We start from the raw sequence: 27941 nt of genomic DNA on the forward strand, positions 1-27941 counted from the left end.
CAACTCTGCTAGGTATGTTGTATGGATTTCGGCTTAAAATGCTTCCTTTTTGATAAAGACAAATCCAGTGAGAAGCTTCATCACCTTTGATCACCTTTGATCACCTACCCTAGGCAGCCATCACAGAATACTGTTTTTAAAAGTGGGTCACCGGAGCTAGTTTATATGTTATAAAGGAGCAGACTTTGACTCTGCTTCCTGATTAATGAAAGATCAAAAAGTTTGAGCATCTATTTTGAAGCCACTACACCCTGAAAAGCATTATCTGTGTGCATGAAAATGGAGCTGATTGGAACAAGGAGATAAAAGGAGGCTGGTTTAGTAAGAATCACAGAGCAGGAGTGATTTGTAGAGCACTTGGTGAATTATATCAAATGTTCTTCAGGCCATCTATCTAGAAATGTGATTTGTGTTTTCATTACCTTGTTTTGATATTACCTACTGTAGTATCAAAATCTTTCATTCTTCATCCAAAAAAATTATCAAATCATGACATTTGCCTCTCACATAGTATTCAGTCTGCTTCCCCTATATTCCTAGTTCTAACCCTTAACTCATGCAACTATCATCTTTTCCTTTTCTTTCTTTTTTATTTTTTAGCAATTCAACATGTCTATCCTGGGTACCTAAATATTCATTGTAGAGGCTGGTGATTGTATCGTCACATAAACAAAAATACCTGTCTTCTTATAGTGTAAAAGAAAACCACTTCCCACTTCATATGGGAGTAACAAACACAATTGTGATTCACATCCTGTGATTTGGTGGGATATGAAGTGAAAGTTTGGATTATTACTGAGTCTGAAGACACTGTTGTCTAGACAGTAACAGGAGAGAGGGAGAGAGGAATGGGTTCCATAGAAAGAATCCTAGAAGGACAGAGACAAGTCTGACACTAACTGGCTTCTGACACAGGAATTTAAACATTGACTGCAGCACTCTGAATCTGAAAGTTTCCTCTCATAATGGCCAAGTGAGGATGATAACCCACAGAAGGAACACATATTCTTACAACACATGGCAAAGAAATCAGTGAAGAAATGATCTGCTATCCAAAGAAATCTGGGATTCTAATAAAGAGAGGCCAGGAAGATATTGAACCCAGTTGATTCCTCAAGCTTCATGGCACTGAATAGTTCACCTTGGTAGGGGTGGTGTAGGAAACTTACCTGAAAGCGGCTTTACTCATACCCTCTCAGAAAAGTGTAGTAAAATCAACACTTGTGCTTCGTCCTTACAAATTAAATTTCTAACACCAACAATTCATCAGTTGGTAATGTGTGTGGTTATATACTATGCACATTGGCTGTGTAATAGGATGAGCCTCAATAACTTAATTAAGATGACTATTTAATGTTCAAACCATGACTAGGATCTCATGTCTCTTTTTGTGTGTGTGTGTGGGTTTTTTTTCTACTTTACCAGATCAGTGCCCAGTTTTAAATAGAGATGTAGAGTAAATTCAATGAAAAGTATTTAGGAAGTTTTTATATGGAGTATATTTTCATCTATTAAATTACTGCTAGAAGTTGTATGACAAAAAAATGAACCAACATATAAGATTCAAAAGCCCAGAGTTTTAAGTATAATTGGCGTTATTCCATTTTCCCTCTTCCTTTATAGTTATTCTATTTAATGTTGGATTTTGTCTGCCATCTACTGGAATTTGGATAAATTACATGTTCTGAAAAGGCCCTGTGTTAGTTTTTTCCATTTTATTCTGACATATAATCAGTCTTAAATTTCACCAGTTTTAAATACTAATGCACATTTTTTTTACTATTTAAAATGTAATTGTTGTCCTATCATCCTAAATTTCAATACAACTAATTCTTGACTAATATGTGATATAAATAGGATATTTTGTCTTTTTACTAAAATATCTGTTCATAAAATGAGGTAAAAGTCTCTTTCAGCTTCATAGTTTGTGAAGCTACTATCACTTTATGTAGTAGTAGTAAATTTACTGCTTTTAAAATTTTTACTTTATCTTCATTCCTAATATTTAGTTTTTTCTGCTCTTATTTGGAATATTCCTATGAATAAATGAGCTATAAGGCCAGATATATCCCAACATATAATAAGTCACATCATAGGAAAGGTTAAAAAGAAAAGAGTTTGAATTATTCTTGAGCATCATCAAATCTATGAATAAAATCACAGAGATCTACAAACCATAGTGAGTCATCACAAAATCTGAATTGATCTTCTGAATGGCTCTGTGAGGTCACTGGAACAAGTCTGTACTACTATTTCCATTAAGAAAATAGAGAATGAGGGCCGGGAGTTTGGCCTAGTGGTAGAGTGCTTGCCTAGCATGCACAAAGACCAAGGTTCAAGTCCTCAGTATCACATACATAGAAAAAAGCTGGAAGTGGTGTTGTGGCTTAAGTGGTAGAGCTCTAGCCTTGAGAAAGTCCAAGGACAGTGCTCAGGCCCTGAGCTCAAGCCAAGGACTGGCAAAAAGAAAAAGGAAAATAAAAAAGAAAATAGAGAACAAGCAGTATTAAGTGAATAAGTCATTTTCACAAAAGGAAAAAAAATTGCACAAAATGAATAGAGACTCAGATCAAGTGAGATTGCCCTAGAGTTTGAAAGGTCAAGATCTCAGGCTTCAGCCTCCAGCTAGGTAACCAGAATTTGTATTCTGACAAGACCCTCAAGGAATTCAGTGTCTATGAACATTTAAGAAGCACAGAACTAGTCCATGCACCACTTAGGAAACTGGATGCCTTTTGGGGGTAACAAATTCAGCCCCATGGTTGTCTAAGAGGGTTTAAATCAGCTCCCATCTGAAAAAAGACTTAAACATGCAAAATTATTACCTTAAGTGAACAGAAAAATTCAAAGTAATAAAAATCATCATACATTTACAATATTCAATACTTGACTAATTTTATGGAGACTATTATTTTTCATACACATTTTTGGTTTTGATTCCAGGGACCCATGTTCTTGTTTAGCTTTCCCATTCATAACCGGCATTCTGACATTTTGAGCCACTCCTCCAACTCTCACAGGATTATTTTTTCAATGTTTATTTTCAAAGCAACAATATTAGTTTTCTCATTTAGGGAAATTATATGTCTAGAATCAGCAACATACAAGCAACTAATTTAGTTTATTTTCTCCAAATTAAGAAGCAAAGGAAATTCACTCAAAAAGTCAATGCTACTTAGGTTTAAACTTGGAGCACCCATCTGTTGGATAAAGCTCTTCATCAATGATCTTCGCCTTTTACAAGTAGAGTTAATAATGATTGGATAGCAAATTACCAAAGTTGCTCTGTAAAATGTTGTTCCTACAGTTTGTACCATAAAGACATGCTTTTGAGACTAGATAAAAGAGGAAATCTAGTACAGTTGTGGCAGAAATGCAGTCATTATGGGAAACAACTTGAAGATCTGTAGACAAATTAAATATAAAAATATTCCCAAAACAACTTTTCTGAGTTCTCAGGCACAGGAATTTAAATTACCCCCTATATAAAAGTTGTCTTCACTCCCACTTTCACTGAACCAGTACCCAAATAATGAGAGCTATAAATAACCTAAGCACTCATCAATGAACAAATGAATAAAGAAACATATGCATATACAATGAAATATTAATTGCTTTAGGGGTAGGATCATAGAAGAATCTTTCTAGCAGTAGTACTGTATCAAGTGGACATGGCACAGTAGTAGCCAAGCCTCTGGAATAAAGAGTTGAAATGGCTTCTTATTCCTTGGATAGATCTCACCCTAGCAGCGATACCAAACTAGACCAATGCAGAAGCAATATGGGCTGGGGCAGATGGGACACTCAATTCTTTCCCTAGGAAAGCTTGGTATGGGGACTCTTAAAGTTCAGCAGGGCTGAGAACCCACAAGACTGCAGCAGTCTCCAGCGGAGTGATTTTGGCAGGAATGAAGATGCTCAGGTATTCTGACACATGATGGCTTAAAAGAAAAATTGAGTTCTCATTTATGTGGCAGTGAAGGTGTTGCCTTCCCAACTTTGTGATTTCTATGCTCTCTGGAATTTCTGTTATGTTCTTGCCATTTCTCCTTTGGTTATTTTGGTCAAGATGACCATTTGTGTACATGGGGGTGCAAGGAATTTCTAGAAATTCCTAGAATGAGTGGTGCTATCACTCATTCATGCTAGTGAATAGATACGTTGATGGCCATTCTGCTTTACCCCAATATCCAAGCTCTCTACCTTCTTCTCTGACCACTTACTGTAAGGAGATTACTTGGCTAGTTTATTACATCTGTGTAGAATAATTCTTCGTGCATTTCTTCTTGTATTTATTTCACTTAGTACAATATATAAAAGCAACAAAAACTAAAAAGCAAGGGTCTGGTAAGACTGGAATTTTGTTTATCTCATGATAATATTTTAATTCACAAATAAGATTTTTGTCAAGGTTTCAAGGTTTATTAACACACATTTTTACTTAGGTAGCTGGTAGTTTTAAAGATGGCATGAAAAGCTTTCAGCTTCTATTTAAAATTGGGTAAAATCTCCACTTTTTACTTCATTGTAACTTAACAACATCTCCGTCACCGTGTGTGGGAAAAAAAATCCTTTCTCCTGTCACAATCCTAAAGTGTATGAGCTAGGTTAAATTCACCCTGTCTCTCAGGGAACCTGACTGATGCAGCTTCCCATCTGTTATGTAGATGTAGCAGCTGACAGGGACCCAAAAGCTATTTGATGTTTCCCAGGAGTATCTGACACATCCATCCTTCCCCCAAATGATACAGCCACCATTTATTGCATTATTCCTCTTAATTGTAGGGGTCTGGATGATGCTGTGTGGTCAAGAAACTATCAGATCCACTGTCTCTGCGACAGTTTGCTATGCTTTTTTTTTTTTTTTTTTTTTTTTGCCACTCCTGGGGACTGAACTCAGGGCCTGATCATTGTCCTTGGGCTTTCTTCAAGGTTAGTGTCCTACCACTTGAGCCACAGAACCAGTTCTGGTCTTTTCTATGTATGTGGTACTGAGGAATCGAACCCGGGTCCTCGTGCATGCTAGGCAAGCACTCTACCACTAGGCCAAACTCCTGGCCCACTATGCTTTTTTATATCTCTTTATGAACAATGTCTATAACATTAGCAAATCCACTGTTCTTGAATGGGATGGTAGGGTATTCTAAGTACTGTAATATAGAAAGTAAAGTTAGCCACAAAATGAAGTCTTGACTTTAATTTAATGGTTATAAAGCAAGCTGAGATGTGGAAGAATTTCTGGAAGATAGGGAAGACAGTGAAGAGAACATTTACATTCTGTTTGCAAATGGCAGCTTTGAGCCCAGGAATGTTCTGTGGTGTACACATAATTAAAACAATGAAGTCACACCCACAGCCTGATGATTAGCATGGAACTGAAAGCAAAAGAATAGGAAACACAACGGACATTTAAAATGCTGATTTTATACAATCATGCATAAATTAAATGACTCACTCTGTTACTGTGATTGAAATGTCAGGAAATAAGTTATGAGAAACAAGCAAAACATCTAGTCAACAGTGTCTTGCTTTTTAAAAAATGCTATGCATTCCTGAGTAATTTATTCTTAAATCCAGGGAAGGAATCTGTGGTCATAAACTTTAACTAACAAGCAGCACTGTTTGCCTCTTAAATTTATAGCACATCGAAGGCTTCAGAGAACCTCAAGGAATCAATACATTCTATTTTGTTTATAAAATTCATCAAATTTTGTCATAGAGCAAGAAAAGGTACAGAGAAACAATATGAAATGAATTCTCTAAGGTAGAATAGGATTGGAAGAGAGTTTTGACCCTCAGCCTCCTTACTTGGGACATTTTTCAGTTGTATGTTTGCAGTGGCTAATGCCAAATGCCCCAACTCTGTTTCCAAAAGAAAGGAGGTGTGCTTCTTCCCTGCCCTTACAACTGGGTTCTCTAGAGTTATGATACAAACTAGGTTGTCCACTGTGTGCATGTTCCTCCTGAATTTTGGGGTTATGGGCACTGATGTAAATATGTTGACATGTGTTTATGCTGTTGGAAGTAACACAGCTTTTTTTTTTTTTTTTTTTGCCAGTTCTGGGCTTGAGCTCAGGGCCTGAGCACTGTCCTTGGACTTTCTCAAAGCTAGAGCTCTACCACTTGAGCCTCAGCACCACTTCTGGCTTTTTTCTATGTATGTGGTACCGAGGAATCGAACCCGGGTCTTCATGCATGCTAGGCAAGCACTTTAACCACTAGGCAAAACTCCCGGCCCGTAACAGAGCTTTTGTCTCTGTTGTAGGGGTAGCAAATATCTTCTGACAACATCCCTGACACAATCCAAGCTGACTCATTAGATCTTAACTAGGGGCAATTCAAATCAGCATAACAGGACAGTGTGGTTGGAAAATTTTTTTTCTAAGGTTAATTTTGAAGAAATAGTCTCAGGATTGCTAAGTTTTGATGAAGGAGAAACCTGAGTTATGTGGTAATTAACTCACAGTTGCTATGATTGACCAAGTCACAAATCTTTATATAATATTGGAATGGCTACCATTATCTCAACTCTGTAGGTCATTGGTAGATGAATTTTGTACTTATGAGTTTACTAATCCTCTAAGCACTTGATGATGGAAGTACTAATGTATTCATTTGAGATGAGAGTAAGACCCAGAGGGGTTACTTAATTTTCCTAATGCCACACTGGAGTAAGTAGGTCTGGAGTTCAAATTCAGAAAGAAGAACCATCACATCAAATCTCATCCACTAAGAGGAAGCGATATAACAAGAAATTTAGAGTTAGTTACTGAAGAAACTAGAACATTTCTAACTAAAGTATTAGTGAAAGACCCAATTATATTTTTGAAATTTATCATATTTTCACAACTATATTAATGTGCAAATATAAAACTTTCTATACAAAGCTGTTATTGTCTAATAATTGTAAAGATATTTGAAAGCTCTAAGTACAGCTTAGTAGTACAATACTTACTTAGCATGATTCCATCCCTAACACTGAAAGGAAAAAAAGGAAATATTTGAAGAGGAAAGTAAATGATTTTTAAACTACATGTGGCTCTCTAATTGAAGGTTTAAGTAGCTTAAACCTTCACTGGGAGAACACTAAGCAGAATAGCCTTATTCAGAGATCAGGTCAGGCTTCCTACCTCAAAATTCATGTGACATTCTTAACACAGCAGGATAATTCAATTAGCTAAAAAACTAAAACTGACTATGACCTCAATTATGAGAATTATATAATTTATACAGCTATGATTAGGCAGTGCAATTTTTGTGATATGAGAAACTTTTAAATTTACTAACTCCAATAATTATGCAAATAATAACTCCAATAATTATGTAAATCAAATATAAATAACTTTGGGTACAAACTGTACCATAAGGACACAAACTGTGTCCTATGAATTAAATCCAGCCTAGTATGTATTTTCTTTTTCAGTATGGTTCTATTGGAACACACAGCCTCCAGCCTTGGTTGTGTTTTGTCTCTGGGTGAAGATGAGCTCCCGTGACAGAGCTGAGTTGTTGGTAGTTAGGAAGATTCTGAATGCATTATAAAGCCTAAAAGATGTTCTATTCAATCCTTTATAACAATTTTCCAATTCATGCTTTTGTAGCCTACACACATTATCAGAAATGATAAAGATCTTGTTCAACTTATGTAAAAGCCCCAAGTTAAATGTTGCCTTAATACTTCAAGGTGACTCTTACTATAATATACATTGAAATTTGAGTTTTGCTTGTAAATGTTTCTACCTTATGGCAATAGTTTAAAGTGAAGAATCATGAGTTTATTTTACTTCATGGGGTGCCAATGGATCTCACACATCAACTTTCCCATTTCATAGTAAGCTTTGGAGATCTTTCCTTTCCCTTAGGACCTGGGAGTTTTCTCTTTGTTCCCCACAATAGACTAGGCTAACTCTTCATGGCCTTTGTTCCACACAGATCTCAGACCCATCAACATGTCTGTCTCAACCAACTGAATTGCCACTCCAAAAAGTCATTTAAGGTAAAAATTCTCCAAAAGCTGTGGAATGAAAATAATTTGCCACTCAGACCTGAGCCCACATGTGACATTTATACTTTGTTTAGCAGCCAATTGAATGATTATAATTTGTTTTGCATATTGAGTTATATCAGTGTACGCATACCTCAAAGTATCATAAAGGAAATTACCTTGGTGGGATGTTGTCTCCCAAGTATACCAACCAGCACTACCTCTGAGGACCAGAATGTATCAAAGAACAATTGCAGTTTATCAACTAATAATTTATGAATCAACTTAAAATACATAGTGAGAAGCTGGGACAAAGAGAAGGTTTGCAAACTAACATATAGAATGGAAATACTGAATCCTGATGTAATAATAACTCAAATATCCTCTTTGTGTTACATTGATGTACTTATTAAATGATAAAGTTGGTAACATCACAGTTGTGGTTTGAGCAAAAGAGTTCAAGTATACAAGGTGCCAGACAAAAATCTACTGTTATGTTGGTGGGACACCAACTCCAACAATTATACATTGTATAAGTCAAGTATAAACACCTTTTGGTACAGGTATCAACAAACTGTGTCCTATGAATCAAATTCAGCTGAATATATATGATTTTCAGTACAGTATTATTTGAACACATATATGAAAATATTAATAAATGTGAGTGTGAATACATATATGGATGTAGCATATAGATATATTTAATGAATCCAGCACATTTGGTAATCAGTCCCTTCTTATTTTCAACAAATACTTGTGTATCATTTTATACTAGTTACTTCTTTTCATACTTATTTCTACTGTCCTTTTTCCCCACTTTATCAAGAGTGTTAAGTGACCAAGAATAAAACAAAAATGTAACTAGTCCAGTGACATGAAACCACACTTCTAGCAAGAGTTTATTTTTTTCACAGATGAAAGTTTTAATCCATTTATTTGCTGCTACTTTGTGACCTCAGTAGTCTGTTATACCACCCTAAACACATAGCATGCAAGCTGGCTGCATGGCTAGAGTAGGAGAAAAAGAACATCCTAAATGATAGAGGTAATTTCACAGGCTCCTGGCATTCATATTCTAAATTATTTCCAAATATCTATGAGGAAATCTGTGCAATTAACACACATTATAGTCTATAGTAGAATACAAATATTTCTGACTTTGTAAAGCATGTAACTTCATTGTAAGGTAGTTTTCCCCCAAATCACCAATAACTGACATTTTCTTAGATTTATTGGAAGTATAGACTATAGGAAACCACCTACCATGTACGTTCCACTCACCAACCAGGTGAATAGGCCATCTTCCATTAGTCCTCAAATGTGTAGACTGTTGAGGGCACAAAAACTGATATAAAATTTCCTGAACAAATCCCAACACGGCTTTCTCCTTTGCCTTGTGACATTCATTGTGACATAGTTTTGCAGATCAAACATCTTCTTTGAATTTTCCTTCTCTTCATGTTCTCCTGGACCCTTCTCCCTACCCTATTCGAGATAGCCAGGATGAGTGCAGGATAGTGCAGGTTTGGGCAAAAATACTATAGAACTACTAGATTCTGACATCTTATCAAGGGAATGATTTCCATTTCCCACGAATTCTAAAGACTATCTCAATCATCAGTATCTCTTAACAGCCCTGACTTGGCCCCTCTTTTACATGCAGTAAATATGAATATCTGTCCTGACTATTGTCAAACATATCAAGTCGCATGTTTGGGCAAATTCAGGGAACATAAAGTTAGTACCATTTTACTCTTTACTCTGTCATGTGGATTAACTTTATTGCAGTCTGAAAAAAGACATTTTATAATATTAGTGGGCAAACAACAAAACAGAGAAACATTTATAGCAATATTCTCGTCTGATTTCCTTTCAACTTACTATACTTATACAGCTTTGATCTCAATATCCTTCCGAACAATAAATCAAGCTAATACCAACAAGTCAAATAAAGTTCTTAAAGCTAGTCCAGCTTCAGTAATGGCCTGTCGGGGATTCTCATGTGTGAATCACCCATGCATTTGTTAAACAAAGTTTCTGACTCAGTATACCTAAGTATTATCTGATAGTCTGCACTGTGCACAAATTCTCAGATAATATTGAGGCATCCGTCTGATAATTTACATGATTAATGCAGCAAGGTTTAAAATAATTGATCTCCATCTATATGACTTCCTCTCAAATATGTGAAAGAGAGAATTTATGAAATATGGACATAAAAGATCCTAAAATCTCAGCATAATAGAAAAGAGAAAATGGGAAAAGAGAAATATAAATAACTCACAAGTACACAATAAAATTAATATAAAATTATAGTGCTACTATCAAACACTATGAAGTCAAATATATTCAAAAATAAAATTAGAAGCAAAATGATTTTTATAAAAGGAGCATTTAGTTTTACAAATGTTTTTAAATGCAGCATCCATTGAGCCACAAAAGGAATAAAAAACCTTTATTGCATGCATTTGATAAACATGGGAACAAATTTTATTTTTAGGTTATAAGTTCAGCTCACTGAAAATACACTAGAAAAAAACGTATATTAGCCATTCCATTGGTATACAAAAACATCCTTATTGCCTATTTGATTTCAAAGTCCATTCAAAAGGGTAGATAGGCCAAGAGACAGATGGCAGGGAAATATCTACAGTGAATACACTGGCTTCAAACAGAAAATTGAACTCTTTCTCAATACAGCTAAAATAAACCCCCGCCATAAATATAATTATTGTGCTGTTCAGACACTGATAACAAGTTAGAAGACTGACTACTTTTTATACAAACATATATCTTAATCTACATAATCAGCATATTTCTGCATGTTTGCAGACAATATGTGAAAAGCCTATCTTCTCTTATTAAAACAAATCTAAAGAGATTATTCTGTTCCTTCATGTACTTGTAACCAGCAATTTATAATTTCCTATATTCAGGTGTTTGCTAGCCCATTTACAAAAACTGAATTTTCAAACATAAGTTAATAAAAAGAGCTTAGTTTGGAATAAAAGTACCATCTTCATCTAATAGTATATCTTATTCTATTTAATAAACCATACAAATTAATCCCAAAGCACATACAAATATAAAAATATCCTTATCAGACATATTCTTTTTCCTGGGGGTGGGAGTCCTGAGGCTTGAACTCAGGGCCTGAGCACTGTCCTTGGGCTTTCTCAAGGCTAACGCTCTACCACTTGAGCCACAACACCACAGTATAATTTGAAGTCATAGTTGTGATATCCCCAGCATCATTGTTGTTATTCATAATTACTTTGGCTATTCAGGGACTTATGTGTTTCCATACGAATTTCAAGACTGTATTTTATGTTAATTGAAGAAATTGGTCTACAAATCTCTGTCTCTGTCTCTCTGTCTCTGTCTCTCTGTCTCTGTCTCTGTATCTCTCTGTCTCTCTCTGTCTCTGTCTCTCTCTGTCTCTCTCTGTCTCTCTCTCTCTCTCTCTCCTTTTCATTTTATGACTACCAACTGGCATCTAATCAACCAAATGGATTAACTCTTGCAGTCTGTTTCCACTCAGAGATCTGATTTAACATAAGTATCACAGTGAGAGTGAGTAAGAGAGCACGAGAGAGCACACTATGTCTTTAAATTCATATGTCCTTTTTCTTTATCTCCTCATCCTCCATACTCTTTTTTTTTTTTTTTTTTTTGGTGGTCTTGGGCCTTGAACCCAGCCTGGGCGCTGTTGCTGAGCTCTTCACCTCAAGGCTACCACCCTACCCCTGGGCCTGGACGTTGTCCTTGAGATCTTCAGCTCAACTCTGCTACCACCCTACCTTTGAGCCAAGCCTCACTTCCCGTTTTCTAGAGGTTAACTGGAGATAAGAGTCTCAGATCCTTTGGTGCCCCGGCTGGCTTTGAACCTTGATCCTCAGATTTCAGCCTCCTGAGTAGGATTACAGCCATGAGCCTGTGAGCCCTGCTCATCCACCATACTCTTATTAGCTACCTTTTTTCTTTTTATTCTCTGGGTAATGCATAGGAGGGATTACAGTTAAATTTGTCAGGTAGTGGGTTCATTAATTCCCCACATTGATACCCTTCTCATGTTTTTTGTCCCCATTTCCCTCCTTCCATCTGCTCCCAATCATCTTGTGAATGTTGTTCTTAATGTACTATGTTATTTCTTTTCTCTTTTTTTTCCCCTAATGGTTAATCTCATGAGGTTACTGTATCTGACTTTGTTATCTGGTAGATTGATACATGTTTATTTGTGTATTTGAAATAAGGAAGGGAAATATCTAACTCTAAAACCTCCTCCTCAATGCCCTTCCTTCTAGCTTTCTAGGGTACTTCACTACAGCACTAGCCACCTGAACAGGTAACATGATTGACTGCACAGATATTGTTAAGAATGGTATCATATGGTTTGTAAAACTCCAGTTAAGTTTGAAATGGAGTACATTTTAGAGTTTAGATCCCCATACCAGCAGTTAGAAACAGCATCACTGCAGCAACAAATATATACATATATATATTTGTTGGATATATATATATGTATATATATATATATATATATATATATCCAACAGGAAGATCTGGGTAACTAAAAACCCAGACTCAGGAGAAAAATGATGCTAAGGACTTCTCCATATCTAAATCTGGAAATAAAAGAGATTGTTCTCAGTGCCAATGTATCAAACAGATTTCAGAATCCCTCTATTTTCTGTGCTCTCCTTTCTTTCATCTCAGTTCCTAAACTGCTTTGCTGCTTCTAGTTGCTCAGAAACCTCCAGTCTTCTCCCCCTTCATTTTACTCTTACACTTTTAGGGATATAGTGGTATTTTTGAGATTCTCTCAGTTCACTACAAAACTACTGTGCATGATTTTGTCATTGTGTTCTCTGGGTGCTGCAGTAGTCTTTCTTTTCCACTTCTCCAACTACTTCCAGCTTCTCTCTATTTTTATAAGTCTGCATCTGTTCACTTATGGAGCTTCAGTGCTTTCTTTCAGTCACCCACCTCAAAAGATGGCTGCTTTCAGCCTTGTCCAGCTCTCCTTTGATGAGATGCGAGGCATGAGTAGGTGTCACTAGCTTACTATTTCACTCTCTTCCTGGCTTTTTTGTTTGTTACAAGTGTTGCATTTTCATTACTTGCTTCTTCTTCTTCGTATTTTTTTTTATATTTCCCATAGGTTATTGAATACTCTTAACAGATTATTTAAATCTGAAATTTAATTGCACATGACATTTTTAACTTCTTTATAAATGTTGTTTTTATGATGCTCTTCACATTATTTCATATTGTATATTCCTTTAAACTATACTTTGATAAAGCTTTATTAAAACCTATAGTTTAATGTCATAAATACTATATCATTATTAACATCATTAATATCACAAATAGAATTAATTTATACATCAATACATCACCATTACTGTTGTTATTGACTATGCATTCTTACCAGATCTGGTGTTTTATAACTTTTATATGATTTTGTGTATATTGCTGCTAGCAATTTTTTCCTGTTTTTTTTTTTTTTTTAGTGTAGCATTCTATTGCGCATTTGTTGTAAAAATGTATTTGGGGATAATTCCTTCAGCTTCTCATTGCTAAGGAAAGTCATTTACACAGACAGCTTTCCTGGACATTCATATACATAGCATTCCTAAACAAAGTTCGTTTCCTTCAGCACTTTGGATCTAGCAACCTACTCACTACTTTCTTACAAGGTTTCTGCTGAGAAATCTGGAATAACATTACTTTCGACTTCCTTCTTTCCTCTTGTTGCTTTCAGGATTCTTTGTTCTTGACAGATTTATTACAACATGTTGGGTGGTTTAGTTTATCTGATTAAATCTGATTGGAGTTTTTGGACTTTCTGTACTTGGATATTTACATTTTTCTGGAGATATGGAAGGTTTTTCTGGCATAACTTCTAAGAAACTGCTTTACTTCTTCATCTTTCCTTCTTTAATTTATTTGAGTGAACTTTTGTACTTTTGCTGCTGTCACATAAATCTGAAATGCTTCCTTTCCTCTCTCTCATTCTTTCTTTTCTTCTATGATTGGATAGTGTTGACATAGATATGTTTGGAGGTTTGGCTTCAGGACTACATCATAGACAACAAAATCTGCAGAGGCTCATGTCCAAGTCTGAACATGGTAAAGCAAATATGTATGGCCTTTGCCCATTGTCCTTATATCTTAATCATACCTAATATCATACACATAATGTAGACATAGTTGTTCTATCAAATTATTTAAGGAATAAATATATCTGTATGTATTCAGTAAAGATTTATTTTTTCCTCAAGTATGCTTCTAAAACTGGATGAATCCATGGAAGTAGAACTAATAGATTCATAGGGAACTTTATATTTTCAAATGGGGCTGTCATTAAATTCTGTGTTTATCTTCTTTTATTGAAAAGCTGATATACACAGGGGTTACAGTTACATAAGTCAAGAAAAATACAATTTCTGTCACCCTCTCCCTCATTTTTCTCCTGCTATCTCTTCCCTTCAAGTTGTAAAGTTCATTTATGACATTGTTTTTCTTCTGCTTTGCCAAGTCTCTGAATGCTCTCCAATGGTGTTTTTCTTTGCTAATTGAATTTTTTCAGCTCCAAGATTTTAAAAAAATGATTTACATTATTATCTTAAATTTCTCATTCTTGTTTCCTGTTGTTTTCTTCATTTACTGGAATTATTGTCTCGAAATTTTTCAACAAGTTGCCCTAAAATAGTTATTTCTGAATTGTCAGGAAGTTTAATTATGTCTGACACTTCTTAGTAACTGCCATGTTAATAATTTTTCCTCATTGTGAACATTCATGAACATTTGCCCACTGGAAGAAATAGCTATGTACACCAGCCTTCATAGACTGACTTGTTCTAGGAATGCTCTACAAATATCAGCCTGTCCTAAGAATATGGCCAGACTAATTAGAAGACTGCCCATGCACATAGTAGATCCTTGAATCTACTGAGGCAGGTTCAGCAATGGCATATGACTGATTCTTCCTGATACTGAAGCTCGCTGGCCAGTAAGCTTTATCTGAACTCAAGATCACAAGATTGCTGTAGTCTGTTGGTCATGGTACAAGCTGCTGAGTAGGTCCTCTGTAAGAGCATTGGATTTCTTCCTGGTCCTAGACAGAGCAGTAATCTTTTTTTTGTTTTTTGTTTTTTTTGGGGGGGGGAGGGGATGGTGTTTGTTGGTTGGTTGGTTTGATCTGTTCATCTCTGTTGTTTTGGTTTGGTTTTGTGACACTGGGGTTTGAACTGAGGACCTTACGTGGTACTACAAACATAGAAAAAAAGCCGTAAGTGGTGCTGAGGTTCAAGTGGTAGAACTCTAGCCTTGAGAAAGCCTAAGGACAGTGCTCAGGCCCTAAGCTCAAGCCTAGGACTGGCAAAAAAAAAAAAACTTTGAATTATTATTGTTCCTCCTGGCTATTTTAATACAACTTCCTCTGCACAAATGTGTGTGTATTTATTCTTAAACAGATATATACATATATACATCTATATGTATATATACATATATATTTAACTAAAATACTTATACTTAAATTTTTATCTTTTCTCAGAATATATATATATATACACCAAATGTATACAATTCAAAAAATTACAAAAAGTTAGCATAAAAGGATTAAAGTCATCACTAATTATAATATCTAAGTAGTTGAGTTATCACTGCTCATTTGTTCTGTATCCCTAAATATGTAAAACACAGAGTAGAAATTTTCTCATCTTCCCTTTCTGTGTGAGAACATTTCAGGACTAGTGCAGTCTACAATAGGTGAGCCTCCTGCTAAAGAAAGCAGAATCAGCTATTAATATGTCTTCTAACAGTGTTATAAATGATAAAATCAGTCTTTTTTGTTTCCCAAATCAACTTAAAATATAAGTAAATGATTAAGACAGGGGATAGAAAAAGAGGGGAAGCTGGGCGCAGTGGCTCACGCCTGTAATCCTAGCTATTCAGGAAGCTGAGATCTGAGGATCAAGGTTCAAAGCCAGCCAGGCACTAAGGAACTTGAGACTCTTACCTCCAATGAATCACTACAAAGCAGGAAGTGGAGCTGTGGCTCAAAGGTAGGGTGATAGCCTTGAGCTGAAGAGCTTAAGAACAGCACCCAGGCCAGAGTTCAAATCCCATAACACCCCCCCCCCAAAAAAAAGAAAAAGAGAAAAAGAAAAAGAGGGGAGATAAGTGTGTTGGAAGGAGGGAATTCAACTGGGTTCTTGTATTCATGCATGGACCCTCCAGACTCAGGTATAACTCAGAGATGATGACTTAAATGAAAATTGAATTGAGAAAGAAATATGGCTTCAAAAATACAGCCATAGAGTAGGAAATAAACAGAGTGGGAAGGGGTATCAATGTTCAAAAAGTTATGTACCCATTACCTTACAAATGTAACATAAACCCAACAATAAAATACAATAAGAATACAGCTACAGAAAATAGGTAGATATTTCATAACAAAATAGGAAGTAGACAAAAGGACTGGAATTTAATGAAGAGCATCTTTTAATGGTTGCCACCAGTCCTTCTGAAGTGACTGTGAAGACAAGAATTTTAATAACCAATAACTTTTAATACACATTGTACTCTTTATAATATTCCATATAATAATTTCTTTATTATCCTGTACATCTCTTAATACTAGAACAGCATTCTGAGGTTGCCAGGTTTAAGTTGCAACTGAGAAGGAAAGAAAAAAAAAGAAAACACTGAATTCTACTAAGAATTCCATGAAGAGCTACACATCAAAAACAACAAAATTCTTTAAACAGAAGAACTAAAGTGTGTAACAGATTATTCACATGATCAGTGACAAAATTATAAGCTATTGTTAGGAAGTAAAAAATGGTTACAACAGCTGCTTTGGCTGTACAAAGGATTGTAGACAAAAAGAAAAATTAAGTAAGGGTTAGTGAGCTCATTCAACTTTGAACTCTCATTCTTTCATTTCATAATCTTTGGAGGTAATACATCTTAATGACAGTCTGGAGGTTTCCCTGATGCAGATGAACTAGACAGTCTTTTTTTTTTCCTTTGATGAGCTGGACAAGATTATTCTGATGTCCACTCTTCTGCTGAAGTTTCTATCTGAAAACCAATCCAGGAACCAAAGTCAAGCAGGAACCGCTGGTTCCTGGTCAAACTGTAGAAACTAAAACCAATGAAATTGCATGAATCTTGTTGTTGTTGTTTTAATATGCTGGCTTGTTGTTGTTTTTTGAAAGTGTAAATCTTAATGCCATCTTAATTTAGTGACCAAAATATAGAGACTGCCACCATTACTTCAACTAAAAGATAAGTTTTTTTAATAAAAATATAGCATAATAAAATCCCCATTTTGTAGTTTGATATTATGGAAGGTCTTGATATAGCTGATGTGTGTGTGTAGACTCATTTACTACCTGTAAAGTAGAAGGAATTTTATTATACTACTTAGTATAAAGCAGTAGAATAATAAGAAGATAATTTATGTAAATCTAAAATCCTTTATTTTTGCGGTCTAATATCTCATATAAGGGCATTTGCATGTTCTAGCTCTCTAGAGCAGTAAATAGCCAGGTTAGGAAAGATAACTAATTAACTCTGCCCTGGAAGACATTTCTGTACTCCCCAATTCCACTCTTCATTCAGTAGTTCATGTATTACTGCTTTCAAAAAGACTTCATGATCCATGAGTAAAAACACTTAATTTTTTTTTTGTTAATTGTGGAGCTTGAACTCTGAGCCTGGGCATTATCCCTGAGCTCTTCAGTTCAAGGCTACCACCCTACCACTTAGCCACAGCACCATTTCCCATTTTCTAGTGATTAAGTGGAGATAAGAGGCTCAGGTTCTTTAGTGCCCAGTGGCTTTGAACCATGATCCTCAGATCTCAGCCTCCTGAGTAGCTATGGTTACAGGCCTGAGCCACTATGCCTGGCAGTAAAAGTACTTTCTTATACTTTATTCCATCCTGAATATTTATTTCCTTTTTTTTCAGTTTAAAATGTTTCCTGGGAAAACAAGTTTTAGAATATTAAAAATAGGATTGTTTTAGGAAATCTCCATTTCCTGTCCCTTTTCTATCTCTGGTATATCAAGAAACTGATGACAAAGAAAAAAAAAACAATGGGTAAGAATAAAAAGAGTTATAGCTATAAACAAAACTAATATATCTGGATAAAAGCCTAGGTATTCAAGACTTTAAGATCTGAGGACTGCAGTTGAAAACCAGCACTGGCAGCAATGTCAATGAGACTCTTTTCTCCAATTAAGTATCAAAAAGCTGGGAGAGGAGCTGAGTCATACTTTACTATTAAGCTAAGCATTTGGTTGTTCGGCAGATGATATTTGCAATCTAACATTTAAGTAGTCATATGAATATTCTGGATCCTCCATAACATCATATTGGGAACACTGAATATAGTAAAGTAATGAAATGTTTAATATAAAATTAATATGCTAAGACGGAATTTGAAATGCATTCTCTCCAAATATATTTTAAAGAAGCTTGTTCAGTTTTTTTCTTTCTTTTTTAGTAAAAAATTTTAGGAATAATTCAGAACAAAATTTTGAGCTGTCTTCTCAAAACTAAACTCTTACTTTCTCAAGAAAAGAAATATTGGGGTATGAGTGGAGTTGGGAAAGTTAGGGAGACTGATGGTCTGATGACATTGGTCAATGTGCAGACCCTTTTTACTTACAAACCGATTGGTAGATTTTGAAACCTCTTTGTACATCTACTTAAAGACAATAAATGTGAAAAGTCCTTAAATTCTATTCTAATTTTTGAATCATTAATATGATTGATTTATACTTTGATAAAATATGATTTTGCACCGATTATAGTTTATAGTTGACTGTACTTTCACAATAGATATGATGAAGGCTGACTGCTAAAATCTCAAGGAATTCTGAAAAGGATAAGACGAAATGAATTGCGTAAAATCCTGAGTAATACATATACTTGGTATGTACTTACTTATTTAACTTTCTGTGTTCTACATACACAGTATGAAATCATAAAAGCAACAAACATCACCAGTCCAATAGCCATCAAGACCTTCTCAACTGTGCTAAGTAGGTTTATTTTTCCAATCACTTGCTCTTTGAACATTTGTGCTTTCTCATCACCAATGGTACCAGTCTGTAATCAAATTAATAATTAATATTATTAGGATACAAACATGAAACAAAATACACGAAGTACTATCTTTTTCTCTGAACATTCTTGATGCAAACATTAGCATCTAAGAGATGAGTCCATAGGAGTTCCTTTTCATGTGAAAGAATATAATACATACAGTAATAACCCATTTTCTTTAATATAATATCACGTTTCAGTGTACAGGACTCATTTGCTCTTCAAAATTATCTCTGATATAGTTGACCATTTTTTAAAGTTATTACCCAGTGACAGAAAAAATTTACAAAATTCCACAGTTCCATTCCTGAAAGTTTATACAACTCGTTTTCTAGCTCTGATACAAAATTCTGTCATTTACATTAAATATATTTTCAGGCAGTAGGATTTTGACCCAAACCTAGTCTAATCTGGCCCTTATAAGCACAGTTGACTTTAAATAATATTTTAAATATATTTAAAGCAATATTTTAAAGTATCAGTATTTTAAGTGAGTCATAATTTCCCAAGGAAATCATATAATGACCAAGACAATATCCAATAGATACACTTTAAACAGTTAAAGTGTATTGTCTTTCTAGAAGGAAAAAAACACACTAAACTAACATTTGAATGCAATTTGTGTCTACAAGTAGACACAACCAATACTTTGCAGCTGTATTATCCATAAGAAAAATGAAAATATATACAACTCCCAGTATTTTGTGCACATATAATTTGGACACATCAAAGTTTATTTTGTTGACTTGTATTAATAAATTAAAATACTAACCTCATTAAGCCAAAGTATAGGAACAATATAATTCTTCTTCAGGCCCTTTAATGCTCTGTAATAGATAATGAAAATAAATTTGAAAATGTTTTTGTTTTTGTTTTGTTTTTTTCCACCAGTCCTAGGGCTTGAGCTCAGGGCCTGAGCACTGTCCTTCGGTTTTAACAAGGCCTAGTGCTCTGCAACTTGAGCCACAGCACACTTCTGGCTTTTTCTATGTATTTGGTAGCAAGGATTCAAATCTGGGTCTTTGTTCATTGTAGGCAAGCACTCTTCCCACTAGACCAAACTCTCAGCCCCCAAAATGTTTATTTAAGGGTATATTTAATAAACATTTTTGTAATACAATTGTAGATGTTCAGAAATCAATTGCTCTTGCTTATTTAAGTTTCTAGATTTTTGTTCTCTGCAACAAACTACTCAAATTTTAATGCAGCTGTTTCTCACACTTTTCACTCATGTGAAAATTAGATGAGCTTTTTTCAAGCACATTTTTCCAACAAATTATGTTTAGGAAAATAAAATAGGTTAATACATTTCAATAAACGATGGATATGATTTTAAACTGTATGCAATAATTTTTCTAAGTGAGAAAATCACTAAGTTATGAGAAATTGACATTTGATACTCTTTCATTAGCTTAGTCACATTCTTACAAGAATATGAATAAAGATAATATTATTTAAAGTGACTCACTCATAGTTTGTCTCTTCCTGACCCTCTCCCTCTAAATTGTATACTTTATTTTCAATGTAGTGTCTTGTGAGTATCACTGCTGAATTGGTTTACCCTTTGTCCCACTGTTTCTGTGGTGATACTGTTCAAAAAGAAATGTACTCATTACCTGACTTATGTAACTAAAACCTCTGTATATCAACTTTACAGTAAAAATTTTAAAAACATGAAGTCACTCACTCAATTTTTCTGGCTGGTTTGACTAATATGTTCACCTGCAGTCGTTTTGCAAATTGTAAGGTGAATCCAGTTATCTGAAAGGAAAATAAATTATCTACCAAATTATTTTAAAAGAAATTTTGTAATATGCAAAATTTACTTTTGCTGTGATAACAAGGAAGTTTTTAGAACTTAAACAAAAACAAGGAATACTTAAGGATTATAAAACTTAATTGGACCAGTTAACTATTACCTATAAAAGAATGTAAATCAGATTCTATGTATATATGCTTATATTCATACTTGTGAGTATATACATGTAATTGCTTTGCCAAACAGAACAGACCATCAGGCTTTATTTCAATTTTTGATAATATACCTGAAATTAACAGCAGCAGTAACAAAATATGAACATACATTTAATTCCCAAACTGAGTGACCAAATATGCATGCATTCAAATTCTGTGTGCTAGTGCAATTATACCTATACCTTTCACTGTTTTTTTTTTTTACAGAAATCTAACTATTAAGACTATAGGATTTAATTTGTGTTTATGTATGTGATAAAGAGAATCTAACCAGGGTTTTAGACTTTCTGGGCCATCAACTCTGCAGTTCAAGTCCTTCCCCACTTTCCCTTAATATTTGGAAAGGACATTATGCAACTAAATAAAATGTTAAAAAACTGTTAGTGTTTTGGAGTCCTTTTGAGAGTTAATATAGTAGATTTTGCCTGAAACATATAATTTCATAAACTCTTTTAATTCTTGATGGCATGGTGGTGACATCTCATGGAAGTAATACCTACAGATAAGTGTAATTTCAGCATAAAATAGCAACAAGTAAGCTAGCTAATTATTCATTTCATCATGTGTATTCCTCATTTACAGACCATTAAAATTCTTGTTAAGTTCCCTATGATAAAAGGAAAATTAGATTTTGTTGCCATTTATATTTCACTAAAGGAAGAAATCGGTGTTATTTTCAATTTCAGTGATTTATTAAGAAAGTAATTCAAAACTGTGACTGGCAAATTTTCTTGGGCTTCTAAAGGACAGTATTAAACAAGTCAACTAAATAATCTATTTTCTTACAGGCTCAACATCCAAGTATGTCTTGTGTTCTTCTTCATTTGGATGTAAGCCTTCAATAGGTTCTGAAACATCAGGACTTGCATGCAGGAAATGAGGAAGTGAAATGTACACAGGTTTTCCTGAAAACAGAAAAGCAGAGTCAATTGCAAATAGTCACTTTTCTTGTTGAACTTAATTCTTAGAAACTACTTTCTTATAAGAAAAGGTATTTTTTGTAAGATTAAGGAAAATAGATGTCTTGGAGCACTGATTAGATCTTAGAATAGGAAATAATTTTATCAGGTTACTATTGCATAGAGATAAATTGTAAAATTCTGCATTTCCCTCATAAGCAGTGAGTTGGTCTGTTAGTTTTCTGTTTGCAAAAATCAGCTGCTAAACAGTTTCGACTATGTTTATTCATGCATTAACCATATTATGTCTATGGATTGAAAATCCATTAATGAACAATTTTTTTTCCTTCCTTCCTTTTATTCACATCCACAACACAGTGAAGAATAAAAACAAGAAAGAGTCCAAATATTGTGTGCTCATTCTCGGCTTAGAGATATGCTAAAAATATATTTAATTTACCATTTCTTAGGGGGAGGGAAGTAGGAAAAGTCACAGAACTCATAGATATCTCAAGAAGCACAGAGAATAATCATAAATAAACATAATGTTGGTATTATCTTTTTTAATAATGCAACATGAATTTCATAATTGAGAACTCAGAGGCTAAAAGAAGCAACCTTGAAGTTCCTACCATCAACTCTTATTAACTTTATCCTAATAATACCTTTATAGTTTTTTTTGTTTGTTTGTTTGTTTTTTGTGGGTTGTGGGGCTTGAACCCTGGGCCTGGGCTCTGACCCTGAGCTATTCTGCTCTTCAGTTCAAGGATACCACGCTACCCCTGGGCGTGGGTGCTGTCCCTGAGCTCTTCAGCTCAAGGCTATCGCCCTACCCTTGAGCCAAGTCCCACTTCCCATTTTCTAATAATTGACTGGAGATAAGAGTCTGGGGTCCTTTTGTGCCCGGGTTGGCTTTGAGCGGAGATCCTCAGTCCTCAGCCTTCCAAGAAGCTAGCATTACCTGCGTGGGCCACCGCGCCTGGCTTTAATTTATAATGTTTAGTAGAAAATGATTCTGGATAAGGATTACATTTTAGAAGACTAATACACATGATATACTGGATCATGATGCTGAGAACACATATATATGTACCTTCTTTGCATTTGCCAATGTCTAACACACCATATGAGGTACAATTTTTGGAGACAATTGTTTCCGTGCAGAAGCAATGATTATCTGGGTTTTGAACTGGAGATGCAAAGGCCTTGGATGGAAGGACAAATCTATACACAGGGATTCCTTTCAGGTCAACCTCAGACCCAAATACAGCATAGATTGACCTACACAGGGATAAAAACAAGCTTAATTCCAGGAAACAGAACCACACTCTGGAGATCCATTGTCTTTTACATTTTTAGTTTATATGTTTGCTTTAATTTAGAAATATCAGATACTCTTGATAGAAATTTAGATTTGTTTAATTCCATGAAAGAAAGATATAAAGATATGCCGGGACTCAATACCTGAGTGTGAAATATATCTACATGTATTCTATAAAAAATACTTGGTTACAAATTTTGATTGTAAACTACCATGGAAGGTATAATTTCGATAGCATTTCTTTCTTTTTTCTTTTTTTTTTTTCTTTTTTTTGCCAGTCCTGGCTTTTGCTCAGGGCCTGGGCACTGTCCTTGGACTTTTTCAAGGCTAGAGCTCTACCACTTGAGCCTCAGCACCACTTCCACCTTTTTCTATGTATGTGGTACTCAGTAATTGAACCTGAGTCTTAGTCCATGCTAGGCAAGCACTCTACCACCAGGCCAAACTCCCAGCCCTTGATAGCATTTCTTTAGTTTCCCTATGTCTTGGGCCAGGAGATTGGCCTGGTGGTAGAGTGCTTACCTAGCATGCACAAAGACCAGGGTCCGATTCCTTGGTATCACATACATAGAAAAAAGTCGGAAGTGGTGCTGTGGCTCAAGTGGTAGAGCTCCCTTGCCTTGAGGAAAACCCAAAGACAGTGCTCAGATCCTGAGCCCAAGCCCAGGACCCACAAAAAAAATTAATTTCCCTTATATCTTGAACAGTTTAAATAAATATTTATTTGCACCAAGTTCAAAATCTCTATAGTTCAAACATAATCTTAGAAAAATAAATTCTATTCAGTTGTTGGATTGTGACCCCATAAAACATCATTTTCATAGTATTTACCATGACATAGCCAACTGGCTAGACTTCAGTATATATCCTGCTAATTCTCAGAAATACTATGGGAACAAACTTGTTACTCATTAAATTTATAGGTAAGAAAAGGTTCATATATACACAATGCTTGTCTACAAAGCCTGATGCAACAAGATTGGTTACAGCTCTAGGACTTGTGCAGTACTTCCTGAATCCCATCAGTTTGAACAGATACTGTCAGAAACAATAATGGATATAATTCTGGGTCATCTTTGCATGTATTTAGAACAACTGGGCAATATCTTCTAGGCTTCACTAGTGGCATATCACCAATGAATAGTCTATTAATAGTTTATTGATAATAATAATATATCATAGTTTCCTTATTATAATAAAGATATAACTTATTAAATAGTTCATCATAATGCACAAAAGGTGTTCAAAAGAGCAAAGAAAAGGATTTGCATTATTGAAAGGTGAAACATACAGAATGCTACATTGCAAAGAGTTAATAAGCATATAATTCCATATTGATTAAGGAGCATATTTGTGAGTCATCTATGCATACCTTTAGAAAGACTGGGCAATTTCTTTTAGATTTTATGTACTGAAAGCATGAATAATTTATTAAAATGCATAAAAATTATTAGTAAAAGTACAGAAAATGTTTTACACTGTAACGTATTAAAATATACAGACGGCTACTTTGCTAATATTTAATAAGTACATGATTGAATTTATTCTTACATACAAACACAAAAAAAATCCTAAGTGGAAGTGGCACTGTGGCTCAAGTGGTAGATTGCTAGCCTTGAGCACAAAGAGGCTGAGAGACCGTGCCCAGGCCTAAGTTCAGGCCTACAACCAAAAAAAATCCCTAAGTATATATTTATTTTATTCAATAATATATTTATTAGGGTCATGAACTCTTGAACTTCGCTTTATTTCTTGAGGGACAGAAAGTGTGACTTAAGGATAGATCAGTAGTTTGTCTTACCTGCAAATATCAGAGGAAAAGAATTGCAATATTCGAGACTTCTCAACAAAAGGTGGAAATGAGGCTGCATCTATTCAAATATCAAGGCAGTGGCAAGTGATTAGCTGTGATATGCATTCTCTAAAAAGAAATCTAGAAATCTCTTTCAAGCATAGCTAATAGAATTATAATGCAAATGACTTATCTATTTTTTTTACTTACCTATTTTTAAAAGTATCTAGCAATTTTATTTTATTCAGCCTAATATATTATAAGCTTTTTCAATGCAGACTCAGTAAAAATAATGAATTTTACCTTGTTGAAGTCCAGTATGCATTCTTTGTCTACAACATATATCTGTCACCCCAGACACACTTAGAGAACCTAATGACTGTATTTGGTTACTAGGATCTCATGCTAACAAGTAAATGATAAAATCAGATTCTGTGAAAGCTGTCATTGTATGTTTTTTACATGACTTGCTCTAGCAACAGAGGGGATTATCTCTTACCATAGGAAGTTTCATTTCAGAATATGGATTATATCAACTTTGTTCTTAATAGTGACTTTTTCTGTTTTTTGTTTTTTGTTTTTTTTCTGTCATCATGGGGCTTGAACTCTAGGCTTGGGCACTATCCCTGAGCTCCTCAGCTCAAGGCTACTACTTTCAGTTTTCTGGTGGTTGGAGATAAGAGTCTCACAGCCATGCCCGGGGCTGGCTTTGAACTACAATTCTCAAATCTCAGCCTCCAGAGTAGCTAGGATTACAGGCGTAAACCACGAGAGCCTGGCTATGATAAATTTTTTCAAAGCCACTTGTTAAATCTCCTACTAAATAGAATTTACTCACATAGGCTCAATTGTTTCCCTCATTTGTAACAGTACAAACCTTAGACTCTCCTAGCAGAAGATTATAATAGCTCAAAACCTAGATACATAAGGCCATATAGGATGAAGCTAAATGAAAGGATATGGAAATATGAGCATTATACTGTGTGATTGTTATTCTTAATGTACTATGTTATTTCTCTTTTTTTTTTGTTGCCCCTTGGTTAATCTCATACTGTCACAGTATCTGACCTTGTTATCTGGTATATTGTATGTGTTTATTTGAAATAGGAAAGGGAAGGGGGAAAACAAGACGAGGAAAGGGGTGAGGGAGGGAAATAGGGACAAAAATATGAGAAGGGGTATCAATGTGAGAGAAGTAATGTACCTTCTATTTGGCAAAGGAAGAGAGGAAGGAAGAAAGAAGAGAGAGAGAGAGAGAGAGAGAGAGAGAGAGAGAGAGAGAGAGAGAGAGAGAGAGAGAGAGAGAGAGAGAGAGAAAATAGAATTTCCTCCCAATGCTTTGGAAACATATCTAATCAATTTAAAAAGGCATTTATTGAGCTGATTGGATTTCTAATATAGCTATGCTCCAGAGCATACATTAAATAAATGAAGAAATTATTACATATTCTTCCATTTGCTTTTCAAATAAATATAACCAAAATGAACTTCTCCTATAAATATTTGTTTAAAACAGTAAGACTCATCCTTCAGTTATATAGATCAGTATATATTCTGGCAAGTGTACATTCATGGTACTGTTTCTCTCATTGACTCTATCATGGTACATAGTTATAACAAAATTATAGTAATCTTTTTTTTTTTTTGCCAGCCCTGGGCTTGAGCTCAGGGCCTGAGCACTGTCCTTGGACTTTCTCAAGGCTAGAGCTCTACCACTTGAGCCTCAGCGCCACTTCCGGCTTTTTTCTATGTATGTGGTTCCAAAGAATTGAACCTGGGTCTTTGTGCATGCTAGGCAAGCACTCAACCACTAGGCAAAACTCACAGCCCCTTTTTTAAGAATTTATTAATGTTGATTTTTACATCATATTTTAAATGACAAGTTTAATAAACATATAGTAATCTTTTACTCACTGCTTGGATGACTGAATATTAAAATTTATTTTCTATCTACCATATTGGGTCCTGTTTGGAAATTGCCTACAAATGCCTTTCCAGAATCTTACCAACTCAAATAAAAGATTTAGTCTTTAACAACCATTATCTGAACCATCAATTAATGTATGTCAGAATTATACTCAGAAATTTATATGGGCAAAGACAAAAAGAAGTAATATTATCAGAGATGCTTTTCCCTCAGAAAAATGATTCTAAATTATACTAGTATTTCCTTTTGATGTCTTCTCCAATTATCTGTCTAGTCCTAAAACCAAGAGTGTTTCTCAGAGTCTTGTCCTGCCCAATTCAACACACTTTTGCTCTTCTTTCTTTTTACTTGTATGTTTATACCAAAAAATGATTATTAAAAACTTCTCAGTTAAATGATAACCCCATTGTAAAACTACATAAAGATTTTTTAAAAAACAATGATTGCAATGTAGTAGTACAGAGTTCCAATTCCACAAGTCAGGCTGTGAGAACAGTGCATTTTCATCAATGTCACCCTTTTCATTGCTCTGCCTCCTGATTTCACTCTCCCCATTTCTACCCTCCAGTTATGTAGTTCAATTTTGACACAGTATTAATAATACATTCACCTTTACAAATTCATGCCCAGTGTTTACATATCTATCTCTATCTATCTATCTATCTATCTCTATCTATCTATCTATCTATCTATCTATCTATCTATCTATCTATCTATCTATCTATCTATTTACTAATGCATCCCCCAGCCTGTGGGTCCTTTGGCTAAATTTAGATTGTATAACCATTTTTCTCTTAAATACACAATTGATTCTTTCATACTTGGGAACAGCAGATTGTACTGCTGTCTGTAAGAATTAAGTATAATGCTTAAGTAAATACTAAGAGAAGTATGAGATACTTGAAAAATTATAGGC

General features: G+C 34.8%; 1 protein-coding gene across 3 annotated transcripts in view; it reads right to left on the reverse strand.

Moving 5' to 3' along the window:
• Window positions 1-16668: 16668 nt before the first annotated feature.
• Cd36 (CD36 molecule (CD36 blood group)) overlaps window positions 16669-27941 on the reverse strand; it is a 53486-nt gene continuing 42213 nt past the window's right edge. For all 3 annotated transcript variants that reach the window (XM_090332904.1, XM_090332901.1, XM_090332900.1), the window contains exons 9-15: window positions 25108-25177; window positions 23079-23266; window positions 21873-21991; window positions 20800-20873; window positions 19885-19939; window positions 18951-19115; window positions 16669-17391 (exon numbers count right to left, since the gene is read on the reverse strand). In XM_090332904.1, coding sequence (XP_090189030.1) covers window positions 18951-19115; window positions 19885-19939; window positions 20800-20873; window positions 21873-21991; window positions 23079-23266; window positions 25108-25177 — 671 coding nt within the window. In that variant the 3' untranslated portion in view covers window positions 16669-17391. The remainder of the gene's footprint in view (window positions 17392-18950; window positions 19116-19884; window positions 19940-20799; window positions 20874-21872; window positions 21992-23078; window positions 23267-25107; window positions 25178-27941) is intronic.

The sequence above is a fragment of the Megascapheus bottae genome, chromosome 5 (genome assembly GCF_031878675.1).
Source record: "Megascapheus bottae isolate mThoBot1 chromosome 5, mThoBot2.hap1, whole genome shotgun sequence".
NCBI lineage: Eukaryota > Metazoa > Chordata > Mammalia > Rodentia > Geomyidae > Megascapheus > Megascapheus bottae.